We start from the raw sequence: 11,519 nt of genomic DNA on the forward strand, positions 1-11,519 counted from the left end.
AGGTTGAAGCCTGGGAGTGATTACTTTGCAAAATCATAAAACGGAATCCCTGTTGATTATACAGTTATGTTGAATCCAACATTTTTTTTTTTTTTTTTTTTTTAATTATTTTTTGTAAGTATACCAGTAAAAAGACTGGTTGGATGGCAAGAAATATGCAGCAGAAAACACAGGTTACAGCTCTTTCAGTAAGAATGTAGTATACACAAAGAACAGGAAATCAATATACAGGCAAAATTTGTCCAGCTACAGGTATTCTTCAACAACATCTAAATCGTGCAAGATTTCAGACTTGACTTCATCACTGAGTGAAGCTGATGGACCTGCTTTTGAATAAAAGCGAGCAAGCGATCTAAATACTTCCTCCAGCTTCACATAAGATTCCTGCAAGACCAAAACACCTCTTAGCAGAATGCTTAGTGGAACTAATATTATTTATCTTTGGCTGTCTTCATTATTAATCTAAAAATTAGTAGTATTTGGAAGTGTGATACATCATAAGAAAAGTTGAGAGATAAATTTTGCAGTTTGCTGCAAGTATACTATCATAAAATACTTACCTCTTTGGTAACAGCTTGCTGCCCTCTCCAGTTACTTAAATAATCCCGTATAGATTCTTTTGCAGCGTCTGCAGTTCGTCTGAATTTAGACATATCTTGTGGATCCTCCTTCAAGGACTCTCGAAGCGTTTTCAAAACTTCCCTGGCTGACTTTAGATAGGCTTTTGGCAACACTTTGCCTGACTTTGTTTTTTCATTGGGATCAAACAATGATTTGATTGGGCCCAATACACTGTCATCTTGTTGATTATCATCTGCTTTATCTACAGCCTTTACTGGTTCCGATATCATACCCTGTTGGAATGTTAATATGGCCACCAATGAAGCTGCAGTACATAACTGTCTCCGATTCAATTGGGTTTTCTCAAGAAATAGCACCAACTGATGTTCAGACTCCCGTTCGCCTGTGACACAAAATGGACAGCATCTTTAAGGAAAGGATGTATTATGTTCCTTACTCGAAGATTATGTACTGGTCGGTATAATTTTATGCTTAACAAAGTACATTTTTTTTAAAAAAGAGCTTTAGAAGCTGCAGCCATTGATGCACCTCATGAAGCTCCCATTTCCTTTTTCGAATCTTGAAAATTCAGGAACTCAAGAAAAAATTATCTCCGAAAGGCAGCAAGTTTTCCTCCTCAAAGACCTTTAGAGTAACAAAATAACCTTATTTTCCTAAAATCCTCAGTAAACCAAGCTCACATAGGAGAAGAGTTTAAACAAGATTTCATCTTAAAACCAATCGACTATAACCCACCAAACTCATCCTCCCTAGTCCCTCCTCATCTTCGGCGTAAGACAACTAGTCCCAACTCCCATGTGGCGCATTATCTTCACAAAACTATTGGCTATCTTATTTGCATAACTAGACACTATGCAATGCAACCATACTATCATATGGATAAATGTATACCGGTATACCATATATGAAACTCAGGTTGCTCAAAATTTAAAGAGTGAAGAAAGAAAAAGTGCACGGAAAACTTACCGTCTTTGTCGACTTTTATCGCCGCCTTGCCCCTACTCGGAGTACCATCCCTGAGATAGGGCAGAAGGGGCGGCCGAGCTCGGGCCACGGAGAAAAATTCGATTTTCATAATTCAATCCTAACATTCAAGGGTTTAGCAAAACAATAACAAACAAACAAATTTGACTCAATCATTAGATTAAGGATATCAATACCAATTTAGCACTTTAGTAATTAAAATTTATATAACCAACAGTTCAATAAACAATCCACTTTAAAAGAACCATGAATTGAATTAAATTAAAGATTAACATTAGATTGTTAAACTGTTATTCAATGGTTATGAAAAACATCTTACCTAAGCTTCAATGGAGGAGAGAAAACTCAGAAGCTGGTTCAAATGAGAATTCAGAGTAGCCGCTTCAAAGGGAGGGTGCTTTGAGTGCTTGTGAAAAGCTCAAGAATCCTTTCATAGTGCCGATACTGTTACTCGAATTATTATTATATGGTTGTTAATTTGGTACTTATTCCGTTTCATAAAATCGTAACCCAATTTTTTTTTGGGAAATTATCACCGGTACACTCCAATTTTTGGCTTTTATCTTTGGTACACTTCAATAAATTTTCATTATCAACGGTACACTAATAATTAACAACTAATTGCTACAGTAAGTACACCGTTAAGCAAACGTCAATTAAAGGTTAATTTTAGGTTATGCCACTTAAAATAAACTGACTAATTTGCCCCCCTTATCCCACATACATTAAATAAACACATTCAAACTCTCAACAACCTATATTAAAAACTCAGAGAAGATCGTTCATCTTATTGCTTCTTCTCACTCTCTCCCCTGCTGGTGCGAGGTTCCTTAATTGACGTGCAATTTGAACAAAATTCGAGCATAATTTGCACTTCATTGTTGATCTTTTAAGGTGAGTGTTCATCTGAGCCTTTGATTTTCTGAATTTCGCTTAGTTTGGTAGTGTATGAATTTTTTGTTTAAATGGTTGAATTATGATTTTCATGTACAATTGTTAGCGAATTATGGTTTTAATTATGCACAATATGCCTGTGATTATTATTTGTTGCTTTAATGTTGTATTTTTTGCACAAATAATTCGAATTGGGTGTGTTTGAGTATATATATGTATGTTGGTGTGTGATAGGTAACCCTAGGTTAGATTATTTGTTAAGTATTGTTGCATTGCATGTTAAATTGAAACTGGGATTAAAATGTGCTGTTTTGACCTAATTTTGTAGAATGGATGACAAGGTTTTGTTTAGATTTAAGTATAAGGTTCATATTATTGATATTAAAGTGGATCGTGATCTTTGCAATATGCTGGATTTAGTGATTGAGTTTGAAGATAGGCTACAAAAGAAAGGTGTAGTTATATTGAACCCTATCTTTGCATATGCATATAGGGGGAAACATTGGCCTATTGATGATGATGGTGGTATACAGAGGATGTTTAGGACATTTTCTAACAACAATGTATTTGAGATTTTAGTTGGAATAAACCCATTGAAGTCTAGCTATATGAATGACTTAGTGTCTGAGTATAGGAGGAGAAATGCAGCTGTTGAACTAGATAATCAACCACCTAATTTGGATGAACCAGAAACACCTCCACTTCCACCTGTGAATGAACCACAAACACCTCCACTTCCACCCGTGAATGAACCACAAACACCTCCACTTCAACCTGTAAATGAACCAGACTCACCTCCAATAGTCTTTCAACACATAATTATACCTAGCAGTGAAGAACATGTCACAGAAACACATCCTAATCAGCCTTTGAGTGAACCACAACCTCACCAATCCTCAAATGAACCACTGACCGAACTCAAACCAAGGAGGAGATTGATAAAGAAATATTAGTCCACCACTGATGCTAATGCTACTGACCCATCTTTAGATGACATTGTTCCTGACCCTTTAGTAGATCAAATGTTCCCTACAGAGTTTAACTATGATCCAGATGTCACTGCTGCTGATTTGGAAAATGAGGATCACAATGAACAGGCTAATGACATGTCTAATAAGGAATATACTAAGGGTAGGAAAGCATTTGAGAAGGCAGAGGCAAAAATTGCAGCATCTAAGGGAAAGGGCAAGGGTAGTGGGAAGGGTGAAAGTTCTGCTCTAGGTAAGGGAAAGAGTAAGGATAAGGGTAAGGGCAGGGGTAAGGGCAAGGGGAAATCTACACAGTCAGTTTCACTTGGGCATGGGAGTGACAAGTTACCACCTTCTCCAATTTCACCACACACTTTGTTCAAAGAGTTACCTTTGAGAAGAAGTCCTAGGTTTTCACCTGCCCAAAACACAACTAAACACAACACTCCCCTACCTAGATCAAGTCCAAACAGCCAACCATCTAATATACTCACTGACCCTACCCTATTTTCTAGAAAAATTCCTAAGACAACTCAATTTAGGAAGGGTATATGAAGTGGTCAGAAAGGGAGAGTTCCTAAACAGGGTACATACCTCATTAAGTTAGGGGAGAGTACTGGACCTAGTGCTAGAAGGAAGGTTACTTTTGGTTTGGGTGGTGCTAGTGGTGATCCTGATGGTTCTGGTGATGACTTTGAAGCTGAATCTGGATCTGATGATTCTATGGATGAGGATTATGCAGTTGGTGAGGGTTCTGGTGAATTTGTAGACTCTGATGAAGATATTGTACCTGATGGTGATGTCCCTGAAGATGAATTAATTGAATTAAACAGTGTTCCCCACATAGAAGACAACTGGGAACCTAACTTCTGGTCAAATTTTATTGATGATTCTGATGATGATGTTTACATGGCCAAGCTATATAAGCATGGAGAAATGTATGAAGAAGTCAAATTTGGGAGATAGTGCTTAGACCTTGGATGATATTCATTGACAAGGCTCATTTGAGAGAGACCTTGAAGGATTATGCAGTTCAAGAAGGATTTGCAATTGCTGTGGTTGCTGTAGACAGCAAGAGGTATACTGTGACATGCTTGGCACAATGCTGTGAATGGAGGATTCATGCAAGTAGGCTGCCTGATGGAAAGACTTGGGCTATCAAGAAGATTTGGCCTAATGTGCATAATTGTAGGGGGTTAGAGATGTATAATCCAATCTGTACTGTGAGATGGGCTACTCCTAAAGTGATGGAAGACATAAGGGCAAATCCAGATATTCTAGGAAAGGCTCTTAATGAGCTCCTTTTTCAGAGGTTTGGAATTTATTTGAAGCAAGCCACTTTGTATAGGTTGAAGAGATATGTTGTTCAAGAGTTATTTGGAGGACATGATGAGTCCTATAGACACTTGCCTAGATATGCTAAAGTTGTTATGAGCACAAACCCAGGATCTAAAGCATTTGTGGCATGACATCAAAGTGAGAGCATTCCAAGGGTTAATTTGTTCACAAGCATATTCATATCCTTTGTTGGACAGTGGAAAGGATTCCTAGCTGGCCGCAGGCCATTGATTGGGGTTGATGGTGCTCATTTGAAGGGCAATTATGGTGGAGTTTTGTTTTCTGCTGTAGCTTTAGATCCTAACAATGAGATATATCCACTTGCATATGCAATTGTGAGCAGTGAAGACAAAGAGAGTTGGAGTTATTTTTTCTGGAACATTCATTGCATAGTGAAAGAATCAGAAAGAAAAGATTGGACAATAATATCTGACAGGTAGAAGGTGAGATTATTTACCCTGTTTTCATGTTTTTTTGCCTAACTTGAATAAAGTTATATGTCTCACATTGAAAATGTTGTATGTTTTAGGGTGTTGATGTGGCATTGAAAGATAGGTGGCCTGAAGCTAAGAGAAGATACTGTTGTAGACATATGTCTAGAAATTACAAGAAAGCTTTTCCAGGTCCACTTATGTATATACTTTTCTGGAGAGCTTGCAATGCAACAAACAAATTCACATTTAGGAAGGCAATGGAAAGACTTCAAAAGGAAGGAGGAGAGGATGTGATGAACTGGTTTGCAGATCTAGGTGACCAGTCTAAGTGGAGTAAGCACAAGTTTGATCCTAATATGTGCAATGACTCCAACACTTCAAACTTTGTTGAGAGTTTTAACTCAACACTTGGAGCTGACAGATGTAGGCCAGTTATGACCTTACTAGAAGGTAATGACCCTTATCACTTGCTTTTAAAATTTGTTTGGAATTATTACATGTCTAATTTTGTTGTTTTTCATACTAGGCATAAGGAGAGTTTGCATGGTCAGGATAGCTTCAAGGCATGAGGCTGCAATGGCCTTGAGTGATGATGAATTATGCCCTAAAATAGCAAAGCTAGTAAGAGACATCAGTAAATCCACAACAACATGCAGAGCTTTTCAGTCTAGCCCAGGAGAATATGAGATTCATGAGGGAAAATCACAGTTCCCATTCAGCCTAAACACCAAGATTTGCTCATGTAGAGCTTGGCAGCTGTCTGGCATACCTTGCAGACATGCTATAAGGGCAATGACTCATGCTAAAGTTGACCCTCACAAGTATGTAAGTTCCTGGTATTCTGCACAAACCTAAAAAAAGGTGTATAGCCATTCCATTGCTCATATACCAGACCTCAGTCAGTGGCCTGAATCTGCTGTTGAGAACCCTGTTGATGTTCACCCACCAAAGATGAAAAGGGGGGGTTGGTAGACCAAGCAGAAATAGAAAAAGGGAAGCTGGAGAAAAGCAGTCAGGCAAAAGGTCAAGGACTGTTAGATGCTCAAGCTGTGGTTGTTTTGGACACAACAAAGCCACCTGCAAAGGAGGGCTTATTGGGAAAGAGTTAAGGTCTGGAGAGGCACTTGTGATCCAAAACCCAAGGGTCAGAGATCAGTCAAATGCTGCAAAGGATGCCAGGGCAAAGTCAAAGGGTTAAGGGTCTGGTGCAACTGAGCTCACAAGTTCTCAGTTCTCAAGTCAGCCACAAGACCTGTCACAATCCTAGAACTGAGTATGATGCTCACAAGTGCTGCTGTAGCTGTTTTTTTTAATCTAATTTAAGTATATATGTACTTGATGTTTTGAACAGATTTTGGATAGGTTTTTTTTTGGTGAAAAAAAGTGTAGTTATTTTTTAACAGAATTTGGATAGGTTTTTTTTTGGTGAAAAAAAGTGTAGTTATTTTTGAACAGAAATTGGATAGATTTACATTAAGTCACTACAACAAATTGACCTTTGTGCCACGAGTAAAAACGTGGCACAAGTTTAAAATCCCCGTGGCTATGTAATTTAGCCACGGGAATTTTGAAATTTACTCTCGTGGCACAAGAGGCCGTGGCTAGGAATTTGCCACGGGAAAACGAATGTCGTGGCAAATTTCAAATTTTGTGCCACGAGTATTCACGTGGCAAATAAATTCATTGCCACAAATATTAATGTGGCTAATAAATTATTTGCCACAAATTCTACCGTGGCTAATAAATATCATTGCCACAAATATTACAGTGGCTAAATAGCTTGTTTGCCAAAAATACTACCTTCGCTAATAAGCTATGATTCAATAAATTTTACTGTGGCTACTAACACTAGTAGAAGATAGCAATTAGGCACCGATTTTGCATTTGTTCACCCAAATTGATCAACTGACTTAGTGCATATATACACATAAAACTTAGATATTTTCATTAATAGCTTGTAAATATACACTGTTCATCCAAAAAAATGAAAAAAAAAATATGCTTAAGAGTACACTATAATTGAAGCAGTAATAATCAACAAGACAGAAGCAGAAGCAATAACAATGTTCCAACAGTAGTTGTAGCAGCAGCAACAGCGCCCAAATACAGCAACAGTGGCAAACCCTCGAGCATCTAAAACATCTTGCTTTCTCTGACCATCCTAAGCCACTTCTACTTCTGTTATGAATGCATACCTCTTCAAATATTTTGGCAAATAGTGATAGAGCAACAGGAGCATTAAAGATTCCAGCACATCCACAAGAACATTCTTTCTTCCACCTCTCATGAGGACCATTATCAGTCCAAGATAATATTTTTACTCCCACTAGTTGCTGCTGAAACAAGTGCCTGCATGTACAACCAAAAGGTACAATCAGAGCACGCAAAGAGCAGAAAATATGACAGAATTTCATGTCAAAGACACAACAGAGCAAATTTCATGGTTTTCTTTGCTTGATTAGTCGTAGCAAACTACACACCTTATCTAAAATCTCACCCTAAAAAAAAGAAGAATTTTTTTTTAATTTAATTCATTATTGATTTTAAAGCACATACTATGGATAACCCTTTTTGGAGCACTGGAAGACTATAGTTATGTGGCTGCAAGCCTCTTTGGAAGAGAGAGTTCCTTTTCAGAGCAAGGGGTTGAGGAGTCACAGCGGCTGCTACAGTCCCTGATAAATTTAAAAGGAGCAAGATTAATAATAAGTTCACATCCCCTGATCTCAATTAACTTTTTTCTCATCAAACAATTTCATTGTAATGAATCGGTTGAACTAAAATCGCAAATCATCAATCTCGCGATTTAGCATATGTTGCATTGGCAAGGATAATGGTGATTGTCAATATTCACCCTTCACCACAATTTAATTTGTTTCAGAACACATTATATCAACAAAGGTTAAAAACTCGCAAAGTGTAAATGTGAAGGCACCAATTTCTACCATCAATTGCTCATCAACAACCACTTATATCACATATGACCATAAATTATATTCAAAATGCAGATATACACAACAAACATCCATCACCAAATTCAGGAAACATAGATAATTTGATTTAAAAAAAAATAACAAAATTTATAAAAAAAAAACATTTAGATTTTATAAAGATACGAATTGTGAAAGTACCTAAAAAAAATAAATACTAACTCATAATGTTCCAGATGGGATTCCTAGGCGTCTTTTCAGTCCAAATCCATGGTCTCCTGGTGCTTATTCAAATTGGACTATCATCAAGGAGTTTATAGTGTATTCTACTTGGTTTTCTAGTAAGCATTCTATCCCAGGATTTAATCTAATTTCTTCATGATGTTTGAAGTAAGATTTGATTTTCTACTTTAGTTTAAAGTTTTATAAAGCTTATTTTTATTTGTCAAATTGACATTCCACAGGTCATATTTTGTGGTCTTATAGGTATACCCCCCTCAAATGGAGTCGTTCCTCAATCTCCCATGCATACAAGAAGCTTGGCTTCTCTCAAACACCGGGTATCATTCACTCATTACTTGGCTAATAGTGATACAACTACAAACAATATTTGAAACCTGTTTATATGAAAAGCACTTTCTTTGTGACCATCGATCAACATCATTGCCTACGGAAGCTGGAAATATGGACTGGCATGAGTGCAGGATAATAAAAATGGGCCTAAATACAATGACATGCTGCTATATAATTTATTTATTTTTTTCAAATAAAGCATACAGGACTAGTTAGAATCACTTCAAGTTGGGCAATCATAGGGTACCTTATTAACGTGACTATATATTGTTATTAATGTAAATGGCTTAATTTGTTACCCAAATATTGGGAACCAAAAACAACTGTTATGCAGAAACCTCAGTTAATTTTGAACCTGAAATCAACAAGCATCTCATATTCTCATGCATGAGTAGAACTCCCACATTTATACAAGTAGATTTTCAAATCTAAGAGATGCTATTCTAAGATGATTTACTGGCTTTTGAAACAGCTTTTAAGGAACAAGCTTGTAGCAGCAGCAAGAGATAGCATACAGAAGAATTCAAACTTGGGTCAGTTAAACAGAAACATGCAAGACGCTTACCAAGATATGCAGACACTTCTTGTCTATCAGATACCATATTCTCTGGTAAAATAGCTGACCTAAATCTGTAATTAGTATTACTAATACGGATTATAGTGTTGCTTCCTTTATGTTGAACTCAAAACTCCTAACAGGGACTTAAGGAGTTGAAAGAATTAACAATTCAGAAGTTCTCAGAGGGTGGCAGCATTGACACACCAGTTGAATAGTTAATGAAACTGTTTTTGACGTAGACAACCCAATTAAAAGAAGAAAAAAAGGGAATTTCACCTTTAAAATAGAATTGCAAGTTCAATCACGCGAAACTAAATTGAAATAAACTCAAACACAAATCATGCAAAATGAAACACAAAGTTAGCAAATTTATATATATAAACAAAATTCAAAAGTTGTTTCACCTATTTACTCAGAAAAAAATAGAATTTTGGGGGAAACAGGATTCATCAAAATTAACCGCTGAACAATTTGCATCAATTTAACCCTGAGAAATCAAAGCATTTAACATGAATAATTGGACTAAAAAAAGCCCTGAAAAAACGCAAAGCTAAATAAACCAGAAACCCTAACCTTGAATTTGATTCGAATTTGTTTTTGCTTGAATTATGGCATGAAGCCCCTGAAATTGGTTCGAAATTCAGTCTGGAATTTTCGATTTTCCTTGATTTAAGGCTGCATATTTTCGATCTTGAGGAAATTTCATTCGCATTCTACCTTATTAATCGCAAAAATTGAATCCAGGACTTGCAGACGATGGCCAAGGATGATGTGTCAAAGGCCGTGAAATGGAGGAAGGCAATCAGGCATGGAGGTGAGGAAGTCGTGGAGGTGATGAGGAAGATGGAGTCATTGAGTACTTGAAAAACTTTGAGATGAGAGAGATGAAGTACAGGAGGGGTTTTTCTTTTTTTCTTTTTACGAGAGATATAATACAGTGATTTTGAGACGAGAAAGATGAAGCATACGCATAACTGCATAAGTGGGTATTACCATTTACCTCATTTTCTTCAAAAAAAAAAAAAAAAAAAAAATTACCACATAGTCACTACTTCGGTAAAAAAAATTATGTAATAGCCATAGGTGGGTAGTATTACCGTATTGAACTATTGGGGTAAGAATGAATGACTAAAAAAAAGGAACAAAAATAATACTACTAATCAAAATCAAATTCAAAATCAAAATACCGATCAAATGAAAAATGCTACGATTGAATTTTTTTGGCACTGATCTTCATTTAACGGATTATTTATGTCTAATCCGATTTTTATTTATTAACCACATTTTAAGGGGTTTTTTTTCGGTCTACGCATCCACTAAAATTTGGTGTCTTTCTCTAAAAGTCTTTTTTCTTTTTTCTATTAGTATAATTTCATATCAACAAAATCGAGTTCAGTAACTATAAACAATAGTTCACTATATGCGTTTAGGTGAACCCTAAAATGAGTGTATTGAGAATAAAATTAAGGATAAAACCCTAGATTGTGAAATTGAATTGGATGATGACAAAAAGAATGGAAAACTAATGCATTGCTTTGGTGTCATTTAAGTTTTTCCAACTAGTGATTAGTGATATTTCAAAAAAAAAAAAAAAAAAATAGTGATTAGTGATATCACTTGTAGTCATTGTTTGAAAAAAAAAAGTCACATAAGTGTATGCTTATCATGGGAAAATTATTATTTGTGACACGTACTAGTGTAAAGTTTGCAAGGGGAAAAAACTATTCGTAACACATAAGTAAAGTTTTCCACGGGAAAAGAGCTACTCGTGGCACAAATGTAAAGTTTGCCACGAGAAAAGCGCTATCCATGGCACAAGTGAGATAATTGCCACGGGAAAATAAATGCCCGTGGCATAAATTAATCCTCTTATTTAGGTATTGTATTATAGTTCATTTTTCCCGTGGCTAGATGAAATTATGCCACGAATTTGGAATTCCCATGGGATAATTCATGGCACAAGTGATGATTTGTTGTAGTGAGTGTAGGTCTTACTTTTTTTTATGCAACCTTTTGAAACAATATGTTTGGGATGCTATTGCTATAACAGTTAATATATGCCTTTTCTTTGTCTCATTTCCTTAACCCTTATTGTACTATCATATTTATGTTATTCACAACATTATGTGCTATATTTGCTTCAAAAATAGAGGAAATAACATAGAGCAAACACCTTTATTTATCATTTCATATTACATGTCATAACTAAGTTCTCATTGCAACTAAAACTGCATCTACTTTAAAACAACAACCAATA

The 11,519-nt window shown here is 36.1% G+C and overlaps 2 protein-coding genes and 1 long non-coding RNA gene across 3 annotated transcripts; 1 reads left to right on the forward strand and 2 right to left on the reverse strand.

Moving 5' to 3' along the window:
- Positions 1-64: 64 nt before the first annotated feature.
- On the reverse strand, positions 65-2,010 carry LOC145632033 (photosystem II D1 precursor processing protein PSB27-H2, chloroplastic-like). The gene is made up of 4 exons (XM_081684290.1): positions 1,886-2,010; positions 1,549-1,666; positions 561-964; positions 65-384 (listed from the first exon to the last, which is right to left on the reverse strand). Exons 2-4 carry the CDS (start codon positions 1,655-1,657, stop codon positions 247-249), a joined length of 651 nt encoding a protein of 216 aa, XP_081540416.1. The 5' UTR covers positions 1,658-1,666; positions 1,886-2,010; the 3' UTR covers positions 65-246.
- A 2,398-nt stretch (positions 2,011-4,408) lies between these two features.
- LOC145632750 (uncharacterized) lies at positions 4,409-6,309 on the forward strand. The gene is made up of 5 exons (XM_081685089.1): positions 4,409-4,891; positions 4,964-5,101; positions 5,296-5,650; positions 5,727-6,025; positions 6,160-6,309. The coding sequence occupies exons 1-5, from the start codon at positions 4,409-4,411 to the stop codon at positions 6,307-6,309; spliced, it is 1,425 nt and encodes a 474-aa protein (XP_081541215.1).
- A 750-nt stretch (positions 6,310-7,059) lies between these two features.
- On the reverse strand, positions 7,060-10,223 carry LOC145630601 (uncharacterized). The gene is made up of 3 exons (XR_014112117.1): positions 9,836-10,223; positions 7,757-7,875; positions 7,060-7,549 (listed from the first exon to the last, which is right to left on the reverse strand). It is a non-coding gene; the product is annotated as an uncharacterized LOC145630601 (long non-coding RNA).
- Between the last annotated feature and the right edge of the window lie 1,296 nt (positions 10,224-11,519).

Source organism: Chenopodium album, chromosome 5 (genome assembly GCF_948465745.1).
Source record: "Chenopodium album chromosome 5, dcCheAlbu1.1, whole genome shotgun sequence".
NCBI classification, from domain to species: domain Eukaryota; kingdom Viridiplantae; phylum Streptophyta; class Magnoliopsida; order Caryophyllales; family Amaranthaceae; genus Chenopodium; species Chenopodium album.